Here is a 20,794-nt window from a genome sequence, read left to right on the forward strand (position 1 = left end):
CAAGAAAGGAACTATCTTAAATGAGGTAAGACAAACAGAAAATATACTTTTCTTTGCAGGAAGATTTCTACTTTGACACCCTAAATGTCACCATATGTTTTCTTTAGTCCAGTACTTTCTGGAAAATTTTATAAGATGTATAATTTGAAAATAAAAACATTCATCATTCAATTTTTTATAACAGTTTATAATTTGAATATTTTCCATGCTTAATCTAACTAAACTAACTAGATATATTTATTTATATAAATGTTTAACTATTTAACATATATACTAAAGTTTCTGAATGATAGGGAATTGTTATTCAATCATCATACATAAGAGATTACCTGTTGTTTTGGTATTCAAAGAAACAGAAAATGCTACAAGTATATAATCTTACTCTTATATATGTAATTTTGATGCCATTTCTCTCCCCCACCCTCATCATAGTGACACATTCTAGATTGCTCAATAATTTGAAACCAATACAGAAGATGGACAACACTTTAAATTTTCTGACCCCTTTAAAATAAATATCTCTGCTTAATTTACATAAATGATATAATTAAAGCCTTATAATCATAATACCTAAAGGTCAAGCCATCTAGTTGAATCCTTTCCTTTTATTGATGAGGAAAGAGATGGAATGAATTGACCAGGATAGTAAACCAAGTGAATAGAAGAGCTATACTGAAACCTATGCTTCTTGATTCCCATTTCAGAATATTTTCCAATATGTTGCACTTTAAAGTCATCCAATCATTAATTTCAACATAAAATGAATAAGGAAACAAATAGATATCGACAGTGATTCTACTCTAAAGATTACCTGGCCCTTTTCCTTGAATAAATGGTTTCTAAATTTAAAATCAGTTCCATTCATAGGTTTTAATAATTCTGTAATCTCAAAAGAGAGGAAGTATCTAATTAAGCAGTGCTACAGATCAAAATCAAAAGACATCAAACTGAGGAAATTGAATGTTGGGTTGACAATTTTTATGGAATATGGTATTTTAAAAAAGAGATCACTTGGTAAAGGGTGTGGAGCAGAGTGGCAATGTTCTTTTCTCATGCAATGACTTTGCTCATTATTAAAATCCAACCCTGCCTCCCCCTTAAAAACAGAAACTATATCTCTTGACTAACGCTTTTCTATTTCAAGATTAAATAAAATTTAGATTCTTTTGCTATTAATATTTTGACCTTCATATATGTACTTGTATATATATATACATATACATATATATGCTTTCTAAAAACTATTAATTCAATCAGTAATGACATATTTCTCTCTAATCAGAATAATTTCTTGTCTAAAACCTACCAAGACTGTCAAGACTCTAGTTTCATTCAAGAAAGGAAATCTTATTTCTGCCTAATTGACAACAAAAAAGATATTTAAAGCTTTAAAACTGTAAAACTGTAGGATGGGAATAAATGTGTGAACCCAAGAGAGTGGAGGTTTTTATGATTCAATGTGGTTTTTTTCATTTTCTCTAAACACTAACCTCATAAATTCACTGACCACTTCTCTATTTTCTTACATTTATATTTTGAAAAGAATCTCCATTAAACATACATTTAACAAAGAATGAGAATGGTTACACAATCAATATCCATTCCTATGAAACCTAGCACACTGGACACTTGTGTCTGCTCAAATCAGCAGAACAAGAAATGTACTGCATATTTTCTGGTTTGCAATTTCCATGACAAACTTTCTAAGAAGCAAAGTTCATCCTTTCATGACAAGTTTGAGGATTTAAAACACCCATTCTATATGAATTGCCCAAGGGTTCCCCCAACCCCCAAAAGGCATATGAACACGTTTTCTCCAAGTGTGGATTACTTAATTTGTAAATGGTTAAAGCAATGTTAATGAACTTTTCCAAATAAATTGATAGCTGGGGCCAAGATCACACAGACCAAATTCAGGTCCCAGAGGCAAGTTTTGGAGAAAATGTAAAGCAATTGAAAAGGGGAACTGGAATGGAAAGTCTGACTATGATGTCCTACTGTGACACTCAAATTAACCTCTCCACTCCCTCCCACCCCACTGCACATTAACTAGTCACAGTGAAAGGATTAAAGGTAGCAAAAGGGGAAATACAGTACCCATTATAAAGGGTTGAGGGGAGGAACCAGCGCTCCACCCCATCCAAGTTGGAGAAAGATTATCCTATATAAAATAGAAATATATAGTTTGTTATTAGGAACCTGATATGACAGAACATTTGGTGTTAGTTGTTGTATATGATGCTGTCAGTTTCCCTATTAATGAAGTCTAGAGTACTTTTGAAAAATAAGGCATTTATCTTAACAGATTTCTTAGATTAGGAAATTAAAGAAATACAAATTTAATGGTACTATAGATATTTAAAGACATCAATTCTCTCAGTTCAATTTTACATGTTAAAGAATTTGGACTGGAAATTTGAAATACAATAAATGTATAAAGCTGTCAGCCAGAAATGTGCATCAATCATGCAAAACTAAAAGTGCCAGTATGATAATTGATAGATCACTTTATGCCTCCTTGTCAAGCACTGTAAAACATGCTTTATTCAGTGATGCTGTACACATAATAAGCACATGCTTTGAAATGACCAAAGTGTAATTCAGCAAGCAAACAAAAAAGACTGCTTTTTTTATGCTTAGCATACAATTCTGCAGCTACTGAAGTTTTGTGCTACAAGAATTAGAATTAAAAAGAAAGTATTTGAATACATTCAAAGCTCAGTTTCTGGGTAGAATCATCAATCATCATCGTCTCTATCTGGGTTTCCACAGTGAAAAAAATTACAAATGGGTGAAAAGAGAAAAAACCTCAGTCAGTTGACAATGCCAAATGGTTTTGGACTGAAGTGGATGGAAGTTCTAGTGGTGTGAAGATCCTATTGCAAGATGAGACTACATATATGACTGACCCTGATTTATTGAAACTAAATAATTTCTCTACTTTCCCTAACAGAGACTACTAAGAGCTTACTTTTTTTTATTTCCATTAGTTAAAAGTATACAATCATTAAAAGCAGATGCATTTTAGAGAGTTCTTTATTGCTGAATAGCAAGGAAAACACTGGAACCAGAGATATGATTATCTACAGATGTATGGTTATCTTAATATGGGCAATACCTCCCTAGAAACAGGTCAGCAGCCATTTGGTATAGCAGATAAGCCCTAAAGAGGCACAAAGGAGTTAAAAGTTTACTCAGCTAGTAAGTGCCTGAGGTAGTATTTGAATCCAGGTTTTCCTAACCTCAAGCTCAACTCTACCACTATGCCAGGATTAAAGATAGTGTTTTAAAAATAAAATTCTGAGTCTCTTTCTGTGAATATCTAAACATGTATATTATTAGCAATGATATCATCATAAGAGAAACATTTGACTCATGAGTTTATAAATGATTTGAGGTTTTAAACAAAATGATTAAATCATAGAAAGTTTGATGTGACAGCTTCAAATTTGTAGTGTTGTACAAAACTCAGATTTTATACAAAATTGAAATTTTCCCCAGTGAAAAATACATCTTTAGAACAAAAAGAAATTGTCAACCCCCAATAAAATAAGTGATAGATTCTAAGTATAAATAATGCCAATTGTTTTTCATGGATAAATATGTTACTGTCAGAATTTCCTGTACAAATTTCTTTATGAAAATATGATTAGCTCTACAGGAAAGTGAATAAGACATTCCTATTATCTATATTGTGCTCAAAAGCTAATATCTTCCTGATCTGCCTAAATTAGTTCATGAGTTTACATGGATCATGAATGTAAGATAAACCCCACATTCTTAAATCCAATTAGCTAGCATTTATAGTATTTTTTAAATTAACTTTTCAAGAGACCTTAAGAGTCAACTACATTCTAAACTATTAATTAAATACAAACTGAAATCTAAAATCACTGTTAACTTTTAAAATACTAAGCCTTAGAGAACAGAGAGATTGATCCACAGGAAATCAATCTATTTCACAAACTGTACTTTATAGAATTGTAAATTTAATTTTTTAAAAAGTGGAATAGATTTTTACAACACCATAAAAATTCTTCAAAAAAAGACTATACTTTTATAATAAATGGAGTATGGGAACACACACAAGTAAAAATATGATAATGTTTTTTTCTGACCAGGATCCTGAACAAAGAGTCTCCAAAAATAATGTAAAAGAAAATCACAGTTTACTTATATGATGTTTGGTAAATGAGAAAGTAAGTTTGGGTTATTTAAGAGCCATCATTCGGTGACAAATTTTTTAAAATCCAAATTATTTTATTGTTATCAATTGATAAGAGAATAAACTTATTTTAAAAATAAGTTTGTGACAGCAAAATGTGGATACTTCAAAAAATGATGCAAGTTTTAGATGTTTTTTTTATGAATTATAATATTTCAGCTGGAAAGTTAATCAGCAACCAACATTGAAGCATCCAATAGAAAAAGTTAAAAAAAAACCCAACCATATTTAAGCCTATGTTAACACCTGGATATTTTCAGTCATCAGTTGCTTTGGTTTTTGCTTGTTTTTAAATTTTGGTCTAGAGCTCTTGATTACTTTGATGTAGAAAGCAGCGGGTGAGGAAACTACCTATACTAATGCAGATCTGCAATTATTCAGTCACTTATTGTCTTGGTGAGTTGCTTAGATGAGAAGTCAAGTGACTTGCCAGATTCATAGAGTCACTATGTGACAGAGGCAGGACTTGAACATAGGTTTTCTTGAAGTTGAGATTGGCTTCCTAACCACTACATTACTCTATCTCTCACTTGGGATCATAGAAGAAGAAAAAACAAAACCCTAAAACAATACCCTAATGACAAATTTTACATTTTATCCAGTTCAGGTATCAATGACCAGAAAGAAGCACATGATTTAGAATTCTCTTTAATTCACTTCTAGGGCTGGATAAGTAACTGGTAATAGCAAGTATAACACTCTTTTTATTTGTATTGGTTAACAGAAAAATTCTAGACATTGACTAGGATGTGGATATAGCAATTTGGATGAGCCCAGTGATGTGTGATCATTATTAGGACTAGGAAAGTCCAGTGTTTTGCATATCTCTGAATGGTAAATATGCAACAGATTAGAGGAAGAGTATAGCATTTCTGCAAAGATTTGCCATTCCTTTTGCATGCATGAGCTCTTTCTACTGCATGCATTACCCTAGTTTCCTTCATTTGTCTTACCCTCATTCCCTCAAATCTTGATAGGGCTCTAAGAGGTCTCAGAGCTCTTAGTGTTCTGAGGGATTTAATGGCACCAAGTTCTGAGTAGCCCAAGGCATTTGCTGTTAAACTAACCAAAGAGACCTGTACAAAAGAGAAAAGCAATGTATTTCTTTTAATTTAGAATGACTTTTGCACATATAACATAATGAGTATTGGCTTCTAAAAAAGAAAAAAATGTAGAATATTCTCATGAAGCCATGAAAGAAAAGAACTTTTTTCTTAAGAAAAATGAATTCATTGACACTTGGTAAAGAAAACCAATTAATTAATACTTGATATGTCATGTATCTTATAAAATACTCCACTGACATTTACTGGTAGAGGAAGCCACCTATGTAAAAGAAACAAGTGAAAAAAACGTGAATATAGGTAAAAGCTATAATTTTGTAATTAAAAAAAGGTAGCTGCCATTCTGTTCCTTTTTTTCTTTAAATCCTGATTAAATCTCATCAACTCAATTGTGGCCCATTGACAAAATACAAGGGCTGATATTTCAACTGAAATTACAGGAATACTGCCTTCACTCATCAGTAGATGCAAATCTACCTTTCTTTGTAAACACATTTAAGTCAGTCTTCTAAGTGACTAGATTCCACATACAGCTTGACCTTACCTTTGTGTTTGGCATTTCATTTGAACCTATGGAGAGAATAAACTCTAACAGTATATCATATAGGCATCCTAACATAAAAATCTACTTTAAATTTCTCCATATTAATGAATGAGAAGTCAAAATATAAGTTTTCTGAGCTGGGTGGAAGTTGTTTTTTTTTTTAAGGTCTACATAGCATTCTGACCCCAACATCATGATGTCATTGAGTCTTCTTTGATTATGAAGGACAAAAATGAACAAAGGAGCATTTCAATGACAATAATCCTAAGGAAGGGAATAGCATAAATATTATTATTTTCATTTTACTGATGGGAAAACTGATGGTGTGAATATTCCCTATACCAACAGTCTATGATTTGGAAGATGTCATTTTGAGAGCTGCTGTGACTGAAAAGTCATTATCCAAGTCTCTCCATCCTTAGTTAAGCTTGTCCTCAGACAACTGACATAGACTCATTAAAATTTTATTTTTAAATTATGCCAAACTCAACTATAAACTCTATAGATAAAAAGATAAATACATAGAATACCTACATCAACAATCAAGAAGTCTAACCAACACCAGGCATTAGTGAAATAAGTTTGATAGCCGTATGCCACCCACTTTAGAAGCATTTCTAGAATGAAGATGTAAGTGAAAACTTTGTCAGCATATTCCAACATGATTTTAATAGTCTTTCGCTGTTCAATATAAATGTCCTCAAATGCCTGTAAAAAAGAGAGATATGTTAGTATTTACAGCATATCATGATCTGTAAACTAGTTTGAATGGTCAAGAGAAAAATTTAAAAAATACCACTAATAATGGCTTGTGTGTATATGTGTTTGTGTGTATACACACATACATGCATATGTATATTATAGCTGCTATGTTACAGTACAGTATGTTATCATTTTGGTCAGTCAGTTCTGACTCTTCTGACTTGGGTTTTCTTGGCAAAGATACTGGAATGGCTTGCCATTTCCTTCTCCAGCTCATTTTACAGAAGAGGAAACTGAAGCAAACAGGGTTAAGTGATTTACCCAGGGTTACATAGCTACTAAGTGCCTGAGGCCAGATTTGAACTCGGGAAGATGAGACTTCTTGAGTCCAGGCCCAGCATTCTATCCACTGCACCACCTAGTTACCCATATGGTATTATATGGTATGGAATGGTATATAGTATGGTAGAATATAGTACAGTACAGTCAGTATAGTATGGTATGGTAGATTAAGGTAGAGTAAGATAGGATGAGGTATTGAAGTAGGGTAGGGTGAGATAAAGTGGATTGGGGTGCGATACAGTATGGTATGGTATGTATAGGATGGCATTATATGGTATAATATAGCCTAGAGTGTAGAGTCTATAACATTTTGACATATAAAAAAATGATTTTTCCCTTTGGATTACTTCTTGGTCTCCACTTACTTCATTAACAGATGTGTTGTGGGAGGGCTGCCTGTTAATGCTGGCTACTGCTCTTTCCTTTCCAAAGGCCTACAGTTTCCAGCATTAAACATTTTGGGTGAAATGTGCATATTACTAGGGAAGTCAAGAAATAAGAAGAAAAAGGTAGGCTTTCGCTGAATCAATTTATAATTAACAGCTTTATTTGAGACATTACTCTAGATTTCAAGTTTTTATTGGCTACTACCAATTATTTAAAAATAGAGATGAGACCAGAGCTCAGTTATTCAGATTAAAAGTTGGAGGATTATCATTTTTCCTCCTTTTGCTACCCATCTCTTGGACATTTTATTGCTTACTAGTATATAAGTATATACTATAAGGTAAGGTAAATTACTATAAGGTAAATAGGGAAAGTAAAAGCAAATGAATATCCTGCAATTCACGTCCTCATAAAGTAATATTTTGACCCATCCTCCCTCATTCACCTTTGCTAAATACTGACTTTACCTAGCTCCTTTCTGCTCATTTAGTGTATTTGATAGTTTTTTTTTGTCTCAGTAGAGATGAATGCATGATTTGCCATGATGAATTAGAATCCCACATCATCTGTAATCCTTAGTATAGTGTCTGCCTCTGGGAACTTCTCCTTCATGTATTCTACATAGGAGTAATTTTATTTCAGTCACTGGTAGAAGGTGGAACCCCAGAGATGACTCTCAGATAGGATTATATTCAATGTAAAGAATTACAGTTAGATAGACGTTCTTAAATCATAGGCTTCTGTCACAATTACCAGTTTAAAAAGGAGATGTCCGTGCAACAATACAGGATTTTTTTTTAATGGTTCTCATTGAAACAGAACTACAAGAGCTTCAAGGCATCTTAGAGACCATCTAATCCAACTCTCTTATTTTACAGATAGAGAAACTAAAATCATTCCATCTTTATTTCATGTTCTTTCTTTCCCCTAATGTTTTCTGTAATATTATACCTTGAATTTCTTAGGGAAGAAAAGTCTAACTCACTAAAAATGTTGATTGACTTTGATAATAATTAAACACTTGCATAATAAAGGGAAATAAAATCTTTTAATGAGCCTCTTAGGCATGTTGCCTAAGAGTTTATTATCATCAACATTTATTATTTCCTGAGTAGCAGAATACTGAACACAACACTAAATAGATTGAGAAGTGGTCCCTAAGGACTTAGACACTCTTATCTCCTAAATTGTTCAAAAGCAGAAGAGCACATTTCTGAATATATTCTTGAACCTAGGACCTCACATAACATATATATTATTACAATGTCACAGCTTTCTTTACCTAACAAAGTAGGAGAAAAATTAATCATTTATATCCACTGGGTGAATGTGAAGACATTTTAGGGATAGTTTTTCAGGATCAACTACTGAAAATCCACAGAAATAAAGAATTAGTTCATTTAAAGAGTAGCTATGGGAAATGTAGGTCGAGAAATGTAAGTTTATAGTATGAAAGATTTAAGTGTGAAATTTTTCACATTTTGCATGTGAAATTAATTTGGAAATAAATTTCTAATTTGAAAATACCAGGAAATTTTTTTTTATAAAAAATAATTTAGCTTGGTATTTCACTCACCAGAGCACCACTACTGAGGAGAATCATGAAAACAATGAAAGTCTCAAACCAGTTATGTTCAACTATCCTGAAACAGGTTTTTCTCAGGTTCCACCACTGTTTTCCTCTGCCTTCTTCCACACTGACTTGACAGCATTTAAACCTTCGTACACAGCCTGTAGGGAATGGGTTAAAACATATAGAGCTGAAACAACTCATAGCAAAGTAAATAATTTTGACACCTTCCTTCTTAATTATTTAACTAGAATTAACTTATCTTAACTTTCTGGGATGTAATTCTCTTTGCACTTTCAACCTTACCATAAAGTCTATGGCATTTGACATGTGAAGTAATAAAAACAAATTATCAAAAGCAAGTTACCAAAAGAAACTTATAAAAATAAAGTCAGCTTCTCCTGATACATTAGGAACATAGCCTTAGAGCTGTAAGGGACTGGAACAAACATCTAGTCCAACTTCATTTTCAGAGATGAGGAAACAGAAAGATCAGAGAGAAGAGACTTTAAAACAAATCTAGGAAGGAGCAGAGACAAGATTTTAAGCCAGAGCTTGTGACTCTGAAGCTAGTGCTTTTTCTGCTATTTGGGTTTTCCTTAGGAGAGTTTGGGGCATCATTGTAATGATTTTCCAAAATTGCATGGTTCAGAAAAATATGATTGCCCTGGCACTGCCCACATTTGTCAGTAACACCTTCTTATTTCTTCCTGTTTGTTTTGATTTTATATAAAAATTAAGTCAATAAAATATTTACTGAGCACATACTCCATATAAAGACATACTACTACATATTAGATACTCTGGGGATATGAAGTGTAATGGGAGGAGCAGGGAACAAGGACACAAAAAGCTGAATAATGACAACAGCATTTATAGAGGTATTTTAGGTTCACAAAATGCTATTTCACTTGATCATTATAACAACTCTGTGAGGCAAGTGCTATTGTCATCCCCATTTAACAGATGAGATAACTAAAGCAGACAGACACATTTACTAAATATCTGGGGTAGGATTCAAATTCAGGACTTCCTGATTCCTAATCCAGTGCTCTTTCCACCATGTCACTTAACTCATTTAAATAAGAGTACAAGAAAGCAACAGAAGAATATCAGGGAGAGTTCATATGGAGCAGGTGGGATGCAAGTTCGGTCTTGAGGGTAGATAGGCAGAGAAGAAAAGGAAGAACATTCTAGACTGATAAAATAATACGAGGAAGAAAATACTAGGAAGAATGCTAGCCCATTAACTCTCAAAGTCCAACAGATTCAGATTCCCATGAAAACAAAACAAAATGGGATTAAAAATTCCGGGCATGGTGTATTACATTTATCTTAAACTTACTGCCTTATGTTCAAAAGGCTCATCTTTTAGAGGCAACTAACTGGCACAGTAGAGAAAGTTCTGGATTTGTAATCCAGAAGATTGAGTTTAAATCCTGCTTCAGACATTTACTAACTGTGTATCCCTGGGCAAGTCATTTAACTTTTTTCTGCTTCAATTTCTTAATGTGTATAAAGAGAATAATAATAGCATCCACCTCTCCAGATTGTTTTAAGAATAAAGTGAAATAATATTTGTGAATCTCTTTATAAACCTTAAAGTTCTATATACATGTTAGCTATTATTATCTGTTATGCTTAATAAATATTATTAATATTATTAATTTTAATTAATTAGCTCTAGGAAAATTAGCTCATTACCTCTTTCCTAGAGCTTAATTAATATTATTAATAAAATTAATAGTATTAATTTCCATAGTTCTTCTGAGGAAAATGACAAAACAAACATTTTTAACTACTTTACTAAAACTGGGTATAAGTATTTTGTCCAGTTTTAATGCATAATCAAGTGCCTATAAAGCAGTTTCTATAAATGAGAATTTAGACTTGTCTTCAAAGTCCAATTGGTCCTAAAGCTCTTCTTTAAAAAAATTTTTAAGCAAACACATTAAATCAAACATCTTTTTTGTTTGCTTTAAGAGAATGTGTTTGCTTAATAGTTGGCCCAGTGCTTAGCATAATGACTGGAACAGAGTAGGTGCTTAATAAATGCTTCTTGATTGATAGTTAAGAATTCCTTCTAGGCATTTATAACTAAGGCCTTAATTGTAGTGAAAGACAGATGTCAATTAAGGAATTGACTGACCTTCAACAATATCAACAGTATTTTTCTGAGGTATAATACTATGGAAAATACTTTTGAATATACCTGCATATGGTCTCCCCCCTTTTGTTTTTTAGCCCGAATATTTTCCTCTGCTTCAGATATGCCTCACTGGTATCTCAAACTCATAACTATCTTTTTAATCTGTTCTTCCTTCTGACATTACTCTATCTACTATTCATTCACTTAATCTTTTATATTAGTCCCATTGGTGTTATTTTCAATTTCTTCTTGCTTTCCTCTCACATCCAAGCTGTCACCAATTCCTGTACACTGATTGTACCTTTTTTTTTTTTTTTTTGCCTTTTGGAGGGCAATTGGGGTTAAGTAACTTGCCCAAGGTTACACGGCTAGTTTGTGTGTGTGTGTGTGTGTGTGTGTGTGTGTGTGTGTGTGTGTGTGTGTGTGTGTGTGTGTTAAGTGTCTGAGGCCGGAACCAAACTCAGGTCCTCCCAACTCCGGGGCCAGAGCTTTACTCACTGCGCTGCCTAGCCGCCCTTATTGTACCTTTATAATACCTCTCACATCCATTGTCTCCTTTCTACTACATTACCATAGTGTAGGTTCTCATTACCTCTTTCCTAGAGCTTTTTGCTTCCCTTAGCTACCAGATAGCAGCTCCAATTATTGCAAAAGCATTCTAATGGATCTATCTGCCTCTCCACTCTTCTTTCTTCAATTTAGCTTTCCTACAACTACCACATTCATTTTCCTTAAGCATCAATCTAGTCCATTTAGTTCATACTATCCTATACGCTAGGCAACTGGACTACTTTGTCCCTCAAGCATTTCTTGGGTCATCTTGCCTCTATTCCTTTTTTCATGTTATTTCATATGCCTAAATCCTCCCTTTCCCTACTAAATTCCTTGCTGTCTTTAAAAACCCAAATCAAAGGGAAATTGCTCCATGTAGTTTGATAATATCTTTAGTTAATTCATCTCTCCTGGCATCACCTGGGAGTGTTGTAGCTTGGCATCAAATGTGAACTTCTCTTTTTGGCATATGAAGCCCTTCACAATCTGGCTAGACCCATTCTTTCCAGTCTTATTTCACCTTATTCCCCCCATTTTTGACTCCAACTCACTGGCCAACTTTCAGTTTCCTACACATGACATTCCATCTCCTAAGTCTAGGTCTTTAAAAACTCTGTTCATCATCCTTAAAAGCCTTCCTTCCTCCCCTTTCCCTCTAGCAATACCTAACCTCACTTAACACTCCCTTTGCGTCATATTCCATAGGATGCCTTTCCTGACACACTCCCCAATTATTAGCATTTCTTGTTCTCCCTCCAAATCATTTCACATTTACTTTGTATATATTTCTCATTTACTTATCTTTGTGTGCTGATTTCCCCACTAGAATGTGAGCCCTTGCCTCAAAGGCCTGTTTAGTTTTTGTTTTTATAAACTTAGTGCCCATTATAGTGCCTGGAACATATTAGATGCTTAATAGATGCTTACTGAATTCAAGTAATATAAATTTATATTTAATATTGCATATTATTGTGTAATATCATTTACATGAGATGTTCATTATTATATGAGACACAGTATGGTATAGATTCCCCACCCTGAAGACTATCATAGACAGCTGGCCTCAGAGGCAGAAAGTCTTGTCTTTGTGTGTAATTCTGGGCAAGTGATTTAACCTCTCAGTGCTCTGGGCAACTCTCTAACTGGATTTCTTAACCTGGAGTCTATGAACTTGTTTTAAAAAATATTTTGATAACCATATTTCAATGTAGTTTGTTTCCTTTTAATTATATATATTTTACTTTAAGCATTTAAAATTATTCTGAAAAAGGGTTTCACCAGATTACCAAAGGGGTTTATGACACTCAAAAAAGTTAAGAACTCCCTGTTTTAAGACTGTATGTATTCTATACAGGACAGGAAGTGTCCATCTGTACTGGTAGAGGGTGTTTGCTTCTCTGGGAGTGCCCTAAACTAAGGAAATGACAGCTTAAGCTTCAATCCCTATCTTATTTTATTGTTTGTATGTTTTTCCTTTCCTGGATCCATCAGGGATAAAACCTTGTCTTCCCTAAAGTTTGTATTTCCCCCAATGCTTAGCACAGTGTTCTTCACACAGTAGATGTTTGATAAATATTGGATTGCTTTTCTATTTGCAACATAACTAAGTACTTCATGGTTTTGTGAGGGAGGAGGTAGACAGATGGATAGTTTTGTTTCTTAAATTGTCATCATTTAAATATCCCAGATTACCATGCACCCAGTTTCTTTCTTTTCTCTTTTATACAATAAAACAGATGGTTGACTCATTTACCTTCAGTGAAACAGGCTTCAGGTTCAAGGGCTTCTTCGGGTTCTGCTACTGGCTGCTCCTCTTCAGGAAGCCCAATGTCTACAGTGCTTCCTTCAGATGAGCTGCTGCTCTCATTGAGTTTCTGCATAGAAAGAGCACAAAACAAAAAGAACACTTTATTAAGTAACAAAGGACCTGGGCAGGAAGGTGTACTGCTATGAATGTGATTTAGCACCAACCTGTGATGTTTCAGAGAACACAGAAAGTTTCCAAAGGCATGCCAATGTGTTCTGTGAAACCAGAATGGGGGAAATAGGCTAACCAACAACTCTGAGAATAACTTTCATCAATTTTAGCACTATAATGAAATACACATGGTTCTTTCTAGAACTTCTAAAAATGCCTGAAACCAAATGGCATATGCACTTACCTATCTGGATGGGAAACAATATAAAAAAAAATCCTGGATTATTGAATTTTAACAGGAGTTTCCTGGAAGTTAAGAGTTAAAGGAGGGAACAAAACTTCAGAGGTATAAGGTGATTGGCTTTCAATCAGAATAATGAGATGTTATTTCAAAATTCAGTGGTGTCAGTGACAATGTTAGCATCATTTACTCAGTGCAAGTCATGTAGAATAGTTTGTATTAAGAAGTATTGGGGAGGAAGAAAAAGGAACAGAGAGAGAGAGAGACTGTGACAGAGAGAGACTGTGACAGAGAGAGACAGATGGAGTAGGAAGGAGAGGGGGAAGGAGGAAAGACTGTTTTCTTTTGAGAATGGCATTGGTTATGTTATTTTACATTTTAATGATTAATTTATGAGTTTTTCTTTCATCTCATGAATAAATGCAGTGGCCTACTTTCACTTTCCCTAGATGGATGAATAGAATCTTACAATGTTAGAGCTGGAAGGGACATCAGAATTTATATAGTCCAAGGTCCAAATTTTATGGATGAGAAAATTGAGACTCCCAGGGACTACTTACTCAAATCAACAGTGGAGCTTATACTTGAACCCAGGATTTTTTTTTAAAGCTTTACATTCAGTTTCTCCCTTCCCCTTTCCCATCACTACACTGTACAATAGGTCCTCCTATGCAGGACAACCTTACTTTTATAATGGGTTTCTGTAAAGTTCATCTAATGTTTTGGTTCTTTTTTCCCCCTTAAGTCCAATTCTCTTATCTACAGGTTAAAGATTATATTGACATAAGTCTAGGAAGTCTAAGCACAGTGGATGAGAAAATTAATTTGATCTATGACAATTACAGAGAACACAGAAAGTTTCCAAAGGCATGTCAATGTGTTCTGTGAAACCAGAATGGGGGAAATAGACTAACCAACAACTCTGAGAATGACTTTCATCAATTTTAGATAGCACTAATGAAATACACATTTATTTGACTTAATGGGGGAGACTGGAGGAGGAGGAGCAGATTAATAAAAAATACTTATCAGAAATTTATTTTTAAATTAAGAGCTATAGAATATAAACTCAAGAGCAAGGACTGTAACATTTTTAATAATAATAATGACAGTGAATATTTATATTATACTATGTCCTAGGCACTGTGCTAAGTGCTTTACAATTATTATCACATTTGACTCTAATAATAATCAGGGAAGGTAATAATAATAATCACAGCTAACATTTACATCTAGGTCCTCACAATGACACAATGCATTAGGTACTAGAAACATTATATAGCTAGGTCCCAATTAGCAAGAATGCCCTGAAGTGGTTGCATTATTCAAATTTGCACTACAGGTTTCCATTAGGCTATAACCAATTATCACATTTTACATAGTAATAACTTTGAATAGTACAAATTCAAGTAAGGCAGCCACTTCAGGGGATTTCATTGTTTGCACTACCTAGTTGTAAAATGTTATTTTATGAATGAAGAAAGTGAGATTTAGAGAGGTTAAGAGACCTGTGCCTGTGAATTATTATGTATTTGTTTTTAACTTTCTTTTAGATTTTTTGAAATTCTGAATTTTCTCTCCCCCCCCCCAGCAGCCTCTCTCCCACCAACTGAGAAGGCAAGCAATATGGTATCATTTTAATTTTAAATAATAGGTGAGATAGCCTAGTACTCTTCAGTTGTGACAATAGTATTGGCCATATGCAACAGCCAGAGAAAACACTTGTGAGGCAAAGCAGAGACAGAAGAGAACTGGTTAAGAGATTTTGACAGCAATACAACTACTGGTTTCTATTCAATGATGAAAGCTTATGTACATAGCTTTTTTTTTCATTTTTCAAATGCTTTATTAACTTCTGATTTACATCATTCATTTCCACCAGATTTTGAGTTACAAATTTTCTCCCCATTTTTCCCCTACCCACCGCCCCAAAATAGCAGTCCCACAAGATATCCCATCCTCCAATCTGCTCTCTCCCATATGTTCTCCCATATCCCCTTCAACTTTTCTAGTAGGGCATGGTAGATCTCTATGCCCCAGTGCCTGTATATCTTATTTCCCAATTACATGTAAAATAGTATTAATAATAGTATTTATATAGATATATGTGTAAATATATATATATATATATATATATATATATATATATATATATTAAACGTTTGATTTTAAAACTTTGAATTCCAGATTCATTCCCTTCCTCCCTTCTCACCCACCCTTACTGGGAAGATAAGCAGTTCAGTATAGGTTGTACATGTGTGGCTAATGCAAAACATTACCATAGTAGATAAATTGTAAAAGACTGACTATATTTCCCTCCCTCCTATCCCACCTCCTACTTGTTCTATTCTCTACTTTGATCCCTTACCTTTTCAAAAGTGGGTGCTTCCAACTTCCCCCCCCCAGCCTGCCCTCCCTTCCATCATCCTCCCCTTATCCTCTTCCCCCCTATTATCCTGTAGGGTGAGATACCTATTTAGTGTGTATGTTATTCCCTCCCTGAGCCAAATTCAATGAGAATAAGGTTGACCCATTCCCTTTTTGACTTCCTAGTCTTCCCCTCCATTGTAACCATTTTCCCTTGCCTCTTCTATATAAGATGGTTTACCCCATTCTGTCTCTTCCCATCTCCTCTCATTATATTCTTCTCTCACCTCTTAATTTCACCTTTTAAGTATCATCCCTTCCTATTAAGTTGGTCCTGTGCCCTCTATCTATGTATACCTGTAAACATTTATATACACATTCACATATGTATTCATATGCCCATATACCCTTCAATATAGACATCTGTCTGTCTGTCTATCTATCTATCTATCTATCTATCTATCTATCTATCTATCTATCTATCTATCTATTCCCTCCAACTATTTTCATACTGAGAAAAGTTTCATCAGTTACAATTATCATTTTTCCATGTAGGAATGTTAATAGTTCAACTTTGATAAGTTCCTTATAATTTCTTTTCCCTGTTTACCTTCTCATGCTTCTCTTGCTTCTTATATCTGAATGTCAAATTTTCTATTCAACTCTGGTTTTTTCATCAAGAATGCTTGAAAGTCCTCTATTCAACTGAATGACCATATCTTCCCCTGAAGCATGATACTCAGTTTTGCTGGGTAGGTGATTCTGGGTTTTAATCCCAGCTCCTTTGACCTCCAGAATATCATATTCCAAGCCCTTCAATCCCTCAGTATAGAAGCTGCCAGATCCTGTGTTATCCTGATTGTGTTTCCACAATATTCAAATTGTTTCTTCCTAGCTGCTTGTAATATTCTCTCCTTGTTCTGAGAACTTCGGAACCTACCTATAATATTCCTAGGAGTTTTCTTTTTGGGATCTTTTTCAGGAGGTGATCGGTGGATTCTTTCAACCTCTATTTTGCCCTCTTGTTCTAAAAAATCAGGGCAGTTTTCCTTGAGAATTTCTTGGAGGATGATTTCTAGGTTCTTTCTTTAATCATGGCTTTCAGGTAGTCTAATAATTTTTAAATTATCTCTCCTGGATCTATTTTCCAGGTCAGTGGTTTTTCCAATGAGATATTTCACATTGCCTTCTATTCTTTCATTTGTTTGGATCTGTTGAACAGCATCTTGATTTCTTATAAAGTCATTAGCTTCCATTTGCTCCAATCTAATTCTGAAGGAGTGATTCTCCTCAGTGAGCTTTTGAGATTCTTTTTCTATCTGGCAAATTTGGCTTTTTAAGGCATTTTTCTCCTCATTGCCTTTTTGAGCCTCTTTTGCCATTTGAGTTAGTCTGTTTTTTAAGGTGTTATTTTCCTCAGTCAGGCTGTTGACTCTCATTTCTTAATTTTCTTGCATCATTCTCATTTCTCTTCCCAATTTTTCCTCCATTTCTCTTATCTGCTTCTTAAAGTCCTCTATGGCCTGTAACCAGCTTGTATTTTTCTTGGAAGCTTTTGGTGCAGGAGTTCTGACTTCACTGTCTTCCTCCTGTTCCATGCTTTGATCCTTTTTGTCCCCAAGATAGGAGTCTAATGTTGGATTCTTCTGTTTGCTTTGCTTCCTTTCCCTGGTCATGTTTGCTTCCTTTCCCTGGTCCTCAGTCACTTGACTCTGGGGCTTTTTGCCACAGTAGGACTCTGCTACCAGACAGGGGAGCTTCATTCCAAACGCTGGGGTTTTCTCAGCTGCTGGAGGTATTAGTTGGGTGCCCTCTCTGAAGCCTCCACATGCTCTGGCAAGCTGGACACACACACCAGGACCTCCACCCTAGACCACAATCCACATCCAAGCAGATTAATGTAAGAGTGATTACCCCTCAGACTGGTCACTTGGTCCCCCTACACTCTGCAGGCCAGGAGCTGAAGCTTCCACATGGCAGTGGCTGGGCCACACCCTCAGTGGCTTCTTGTCCTGGGGGCAAAAGCCGACACACTCCCAAATACTGGGTCCAAGAGTCCACACTGCACTGACCTCTCACTTTGTCCTTAACATCTATGTGTTGATAATTCTGGACCACCACAGCTGCTGGTGATCTGGAGTCCCTCCAGCTGGTGGCTGGTCAGGCCCACCCTGGGGCTAAAACCTCAGAGTGGGACTGGGCTCGGCTCCTAGAGTGCTGTGCTGGCCTATTCCTGCTGGCCTGCCAGGCTGTCCTCAGTGAGAGGTTAGCTTCCCTGTATCATTTTGTGGGTTCTGTAGCTCCAAAGTTTGTTCAGAGTCCTCTTTTACAAGGATTGGAGGTGGTGGGAGCCGGAGCCCCATGGAGGTCCTGTTTCTAACCTTTACCTGAACTGAGTGGATGTAAAGAGAAATCTACCCAGAATCAAAAAAACTGAGCAGCTACTGGCCAGATTTCAGATAAATTTAGATTAGAATTCCAAAGGTATCTCAGGGATCATCCTGTACCTAAGGTTTCAGGGCAAACATATGGATTAATTCCCTTTCATTCTTACTGGATTGAGCAATAACAATTCAGAAAAGGAGGCTAGCTCTATCTAATTGGATTTTGGCTCCCCCCTCTCCATTTCTCAGGTTTTAGAAAAAAGATTGAGAATAGATTTTTAAAAGTTGAGCAAATGCAATCAAGGTTTCAAATTACTTAAACTGGCTTTCAGGGCTTTCTAAAAATCTGACCCAAATCCATCTGATCTCATTTCCTCTACATTCAGGAAGACCCTAGTTCAAATACAGCTTCAGATACCTACTAGCCATATAATCTCAGCCAAGTCTTTCAACTTCTGTTTTGCTTTCCTCAACTAGAAAATAGGAATAATAATAGAACCTACCTCTCAGGGTTGTTGTGAGGACAAAGTAAGATAATATTTGTAAAGTGCTTTACAAGCCTTAAAATGCTATATATAAATGCTGGCTAACATCATACTGCTAAAAGTCAATCCTTCCATCTATGCAGATAAGTCTTCCCAAAGTCTCAAAAACTGGGCTATTAAAAAAATACAACAACCCTGTTAACCTTATTTGGATCTTGTTTTGTTTTTGTTTTTGTTTTCACTCAGCATGAAAGGACTATGTTTCTGTGTCCTTTGAAAAATAATGTTGTGCCATGTTCAGAGTGAAAGGAAGGTCCCTAAGAGAAAGAGAACTATGGGTAATATAAATAGTACTATTACATTCCTGTGCTTTAGAGGGACTGGAATTTAGAATACCTGGAAGAACCAAGCCACATCAATTGATGCAGTGACTTTTATTTTATTCATAAGACAAAGAAACTAAAGATAGTAAGCTGAAAATTTTTATTTCAAAATAAAGTTATATCTGGCTGTAATTATATGTTTTTAAGTTGCATTTATAGAAGTAGAGGAAAGAAAACATTATCAAATAAATGTACCTTGTCAATTGAATTGCCTGGACTTTCTAGTCTTAAAAAACAATTTAGAATCAGAAAAAAGAAAAAGCAGAGATCACATGAAGAATCTTGGAAATAAAGAGTAAGAGTCTCTTATAGGTAAAATTCAAGAACTTTCATAGGACAATTAGTAACAGAGTGACTAGCAGAAAGGCGACAATATGGTACTTCACATTTGTATCCTATCTTACACCTGAATGATGACTCTACTCAACTTGGTTTCCTTAAAGCCCCATCTAAAATCCCATCTTTTACTTGGAAGCCTTCCCCAATACATTAATTTCAGTGTCTTGTCTCTGTTAATTTCCTATTTATTCTGTATATGGCTTGCTCTGTATATATTTATTTGCATGTTGTCTTCCCCATTAGACTGCAGAGATTACAGTCTAAGTTCTTAGATCTGCTTTACTAGGAAAGATAGTTGTTTAAGGGGTCAACAATCTTTTAAAATTACATTCACTAGTTCAGGGGAAAAGTCAGCACCCCAAACTTCAGAGAAAAGACAAGCAGAGAAATAAAGACCAACAGACAGGGCTCTGATTGCCTGAATCAGAGCAATGTTGCTGTATGCTTTACATACATCCCTGGATCAAGAGAGCCTTTATATCTAAGCAGGTGGGGAGCTCTGAACATATGGCCACCCAGAATCTTGACCAGGGAATCATAGGATCCTTCTCATAAGTGAGGCCCCAAAGCAAAATACCAACTCATGGTATATATGCACTTCTCAGAGCCAGAAGGCATCACAACCCTTGTGACTCAGTGCCTAATTAGAAATTAGCAAAAGGTGTGAAAACCTTCTTATAAGCTAGTTTCCCTAAATGGGCTCCAAATGAGGCCTATTAATGGGCGAGAGAAGATCTTAAATCACATTAACATTACATCTTGTCATCTATCCTGCCACCACATCCCCTTTACCACCTGGACTAGTGATCCTTTGATTCGCTAGAGATCCTATCTTCATACTGGGAGTTAATTTAATTTTGGGATTGACCCTGGGAAAGAGTTGTTTTGGCTGTTGATCAGAGGTTAGGCCCCAGACTTAGCCTCATTCCATCCAGGCATCCCACCAAGAACCTAGCCAGCATGAATACCTACCTCATCATCTACCCTAATGCTGTCTACATACTTCAAAATCTCCATTCCTACTTCAAGTTCTTCTCTTTTCCTTGGAGAATAATATCAACATTAACACTGCTACTAGAAAGGGTATGGCAATCTCTTGCCCTAGAACTCTTCTCAGAATCCCTGTGATTAAGAGTTTGGGC

At 35.2% G+C, this 20,794-nt stretch overlaps 1 protein-coding gene across 1 annotated transcript in view; it reads right to left on the reverse strand.

The window, feature by feature from the left end:
* The window catches only part of LOC138155437 (sodium channel protein type 1 subunit alpha-like), a 225,373-nt gene that overhangs the window by 35,397 nt on the left and 169,182 nt on the right, over positions 1–20,794 (reverse strand). The window contains exons 19-22 of the mRNA XM_069080688.1: positions 13,289–13,409; positions 8,841–8,995; positions 6,368–6,541; positions 5,179–5,301 (exon numbers count right to left, since the gene is read on the reverse strand). Coding sequence (XP_068936789.1) covers positions 5,179–5,301; positions 6,368–6,541; positions 8,841–8,995; positions 13,289–13,409 — 573 coding nt within the window. The remainder of the gene's footprint in view (positions 1–5,178; positions 5,302–6,367; positions 6,542–8,840; positions 8,996–13,288; positions 13,410–20,794) is intronic.

The sequence above is a fragment of the Petaurus breviceps genome, unplaced genomic scaffold (assembly GCF_028583685.1).
Source record: "Petaurus breviceps papuanus isolate PSGF00001 unplaced genomic scaffold, PetGlider_PUasm1.0 91133, whole genome shotgun sequence".
Taxonomy (NCBI): Eukaryota; Metazoa; Chordata; class Mammalia; order Diprotodontia; family Petauridae; genus Petaurus; species Petaurus breviceps.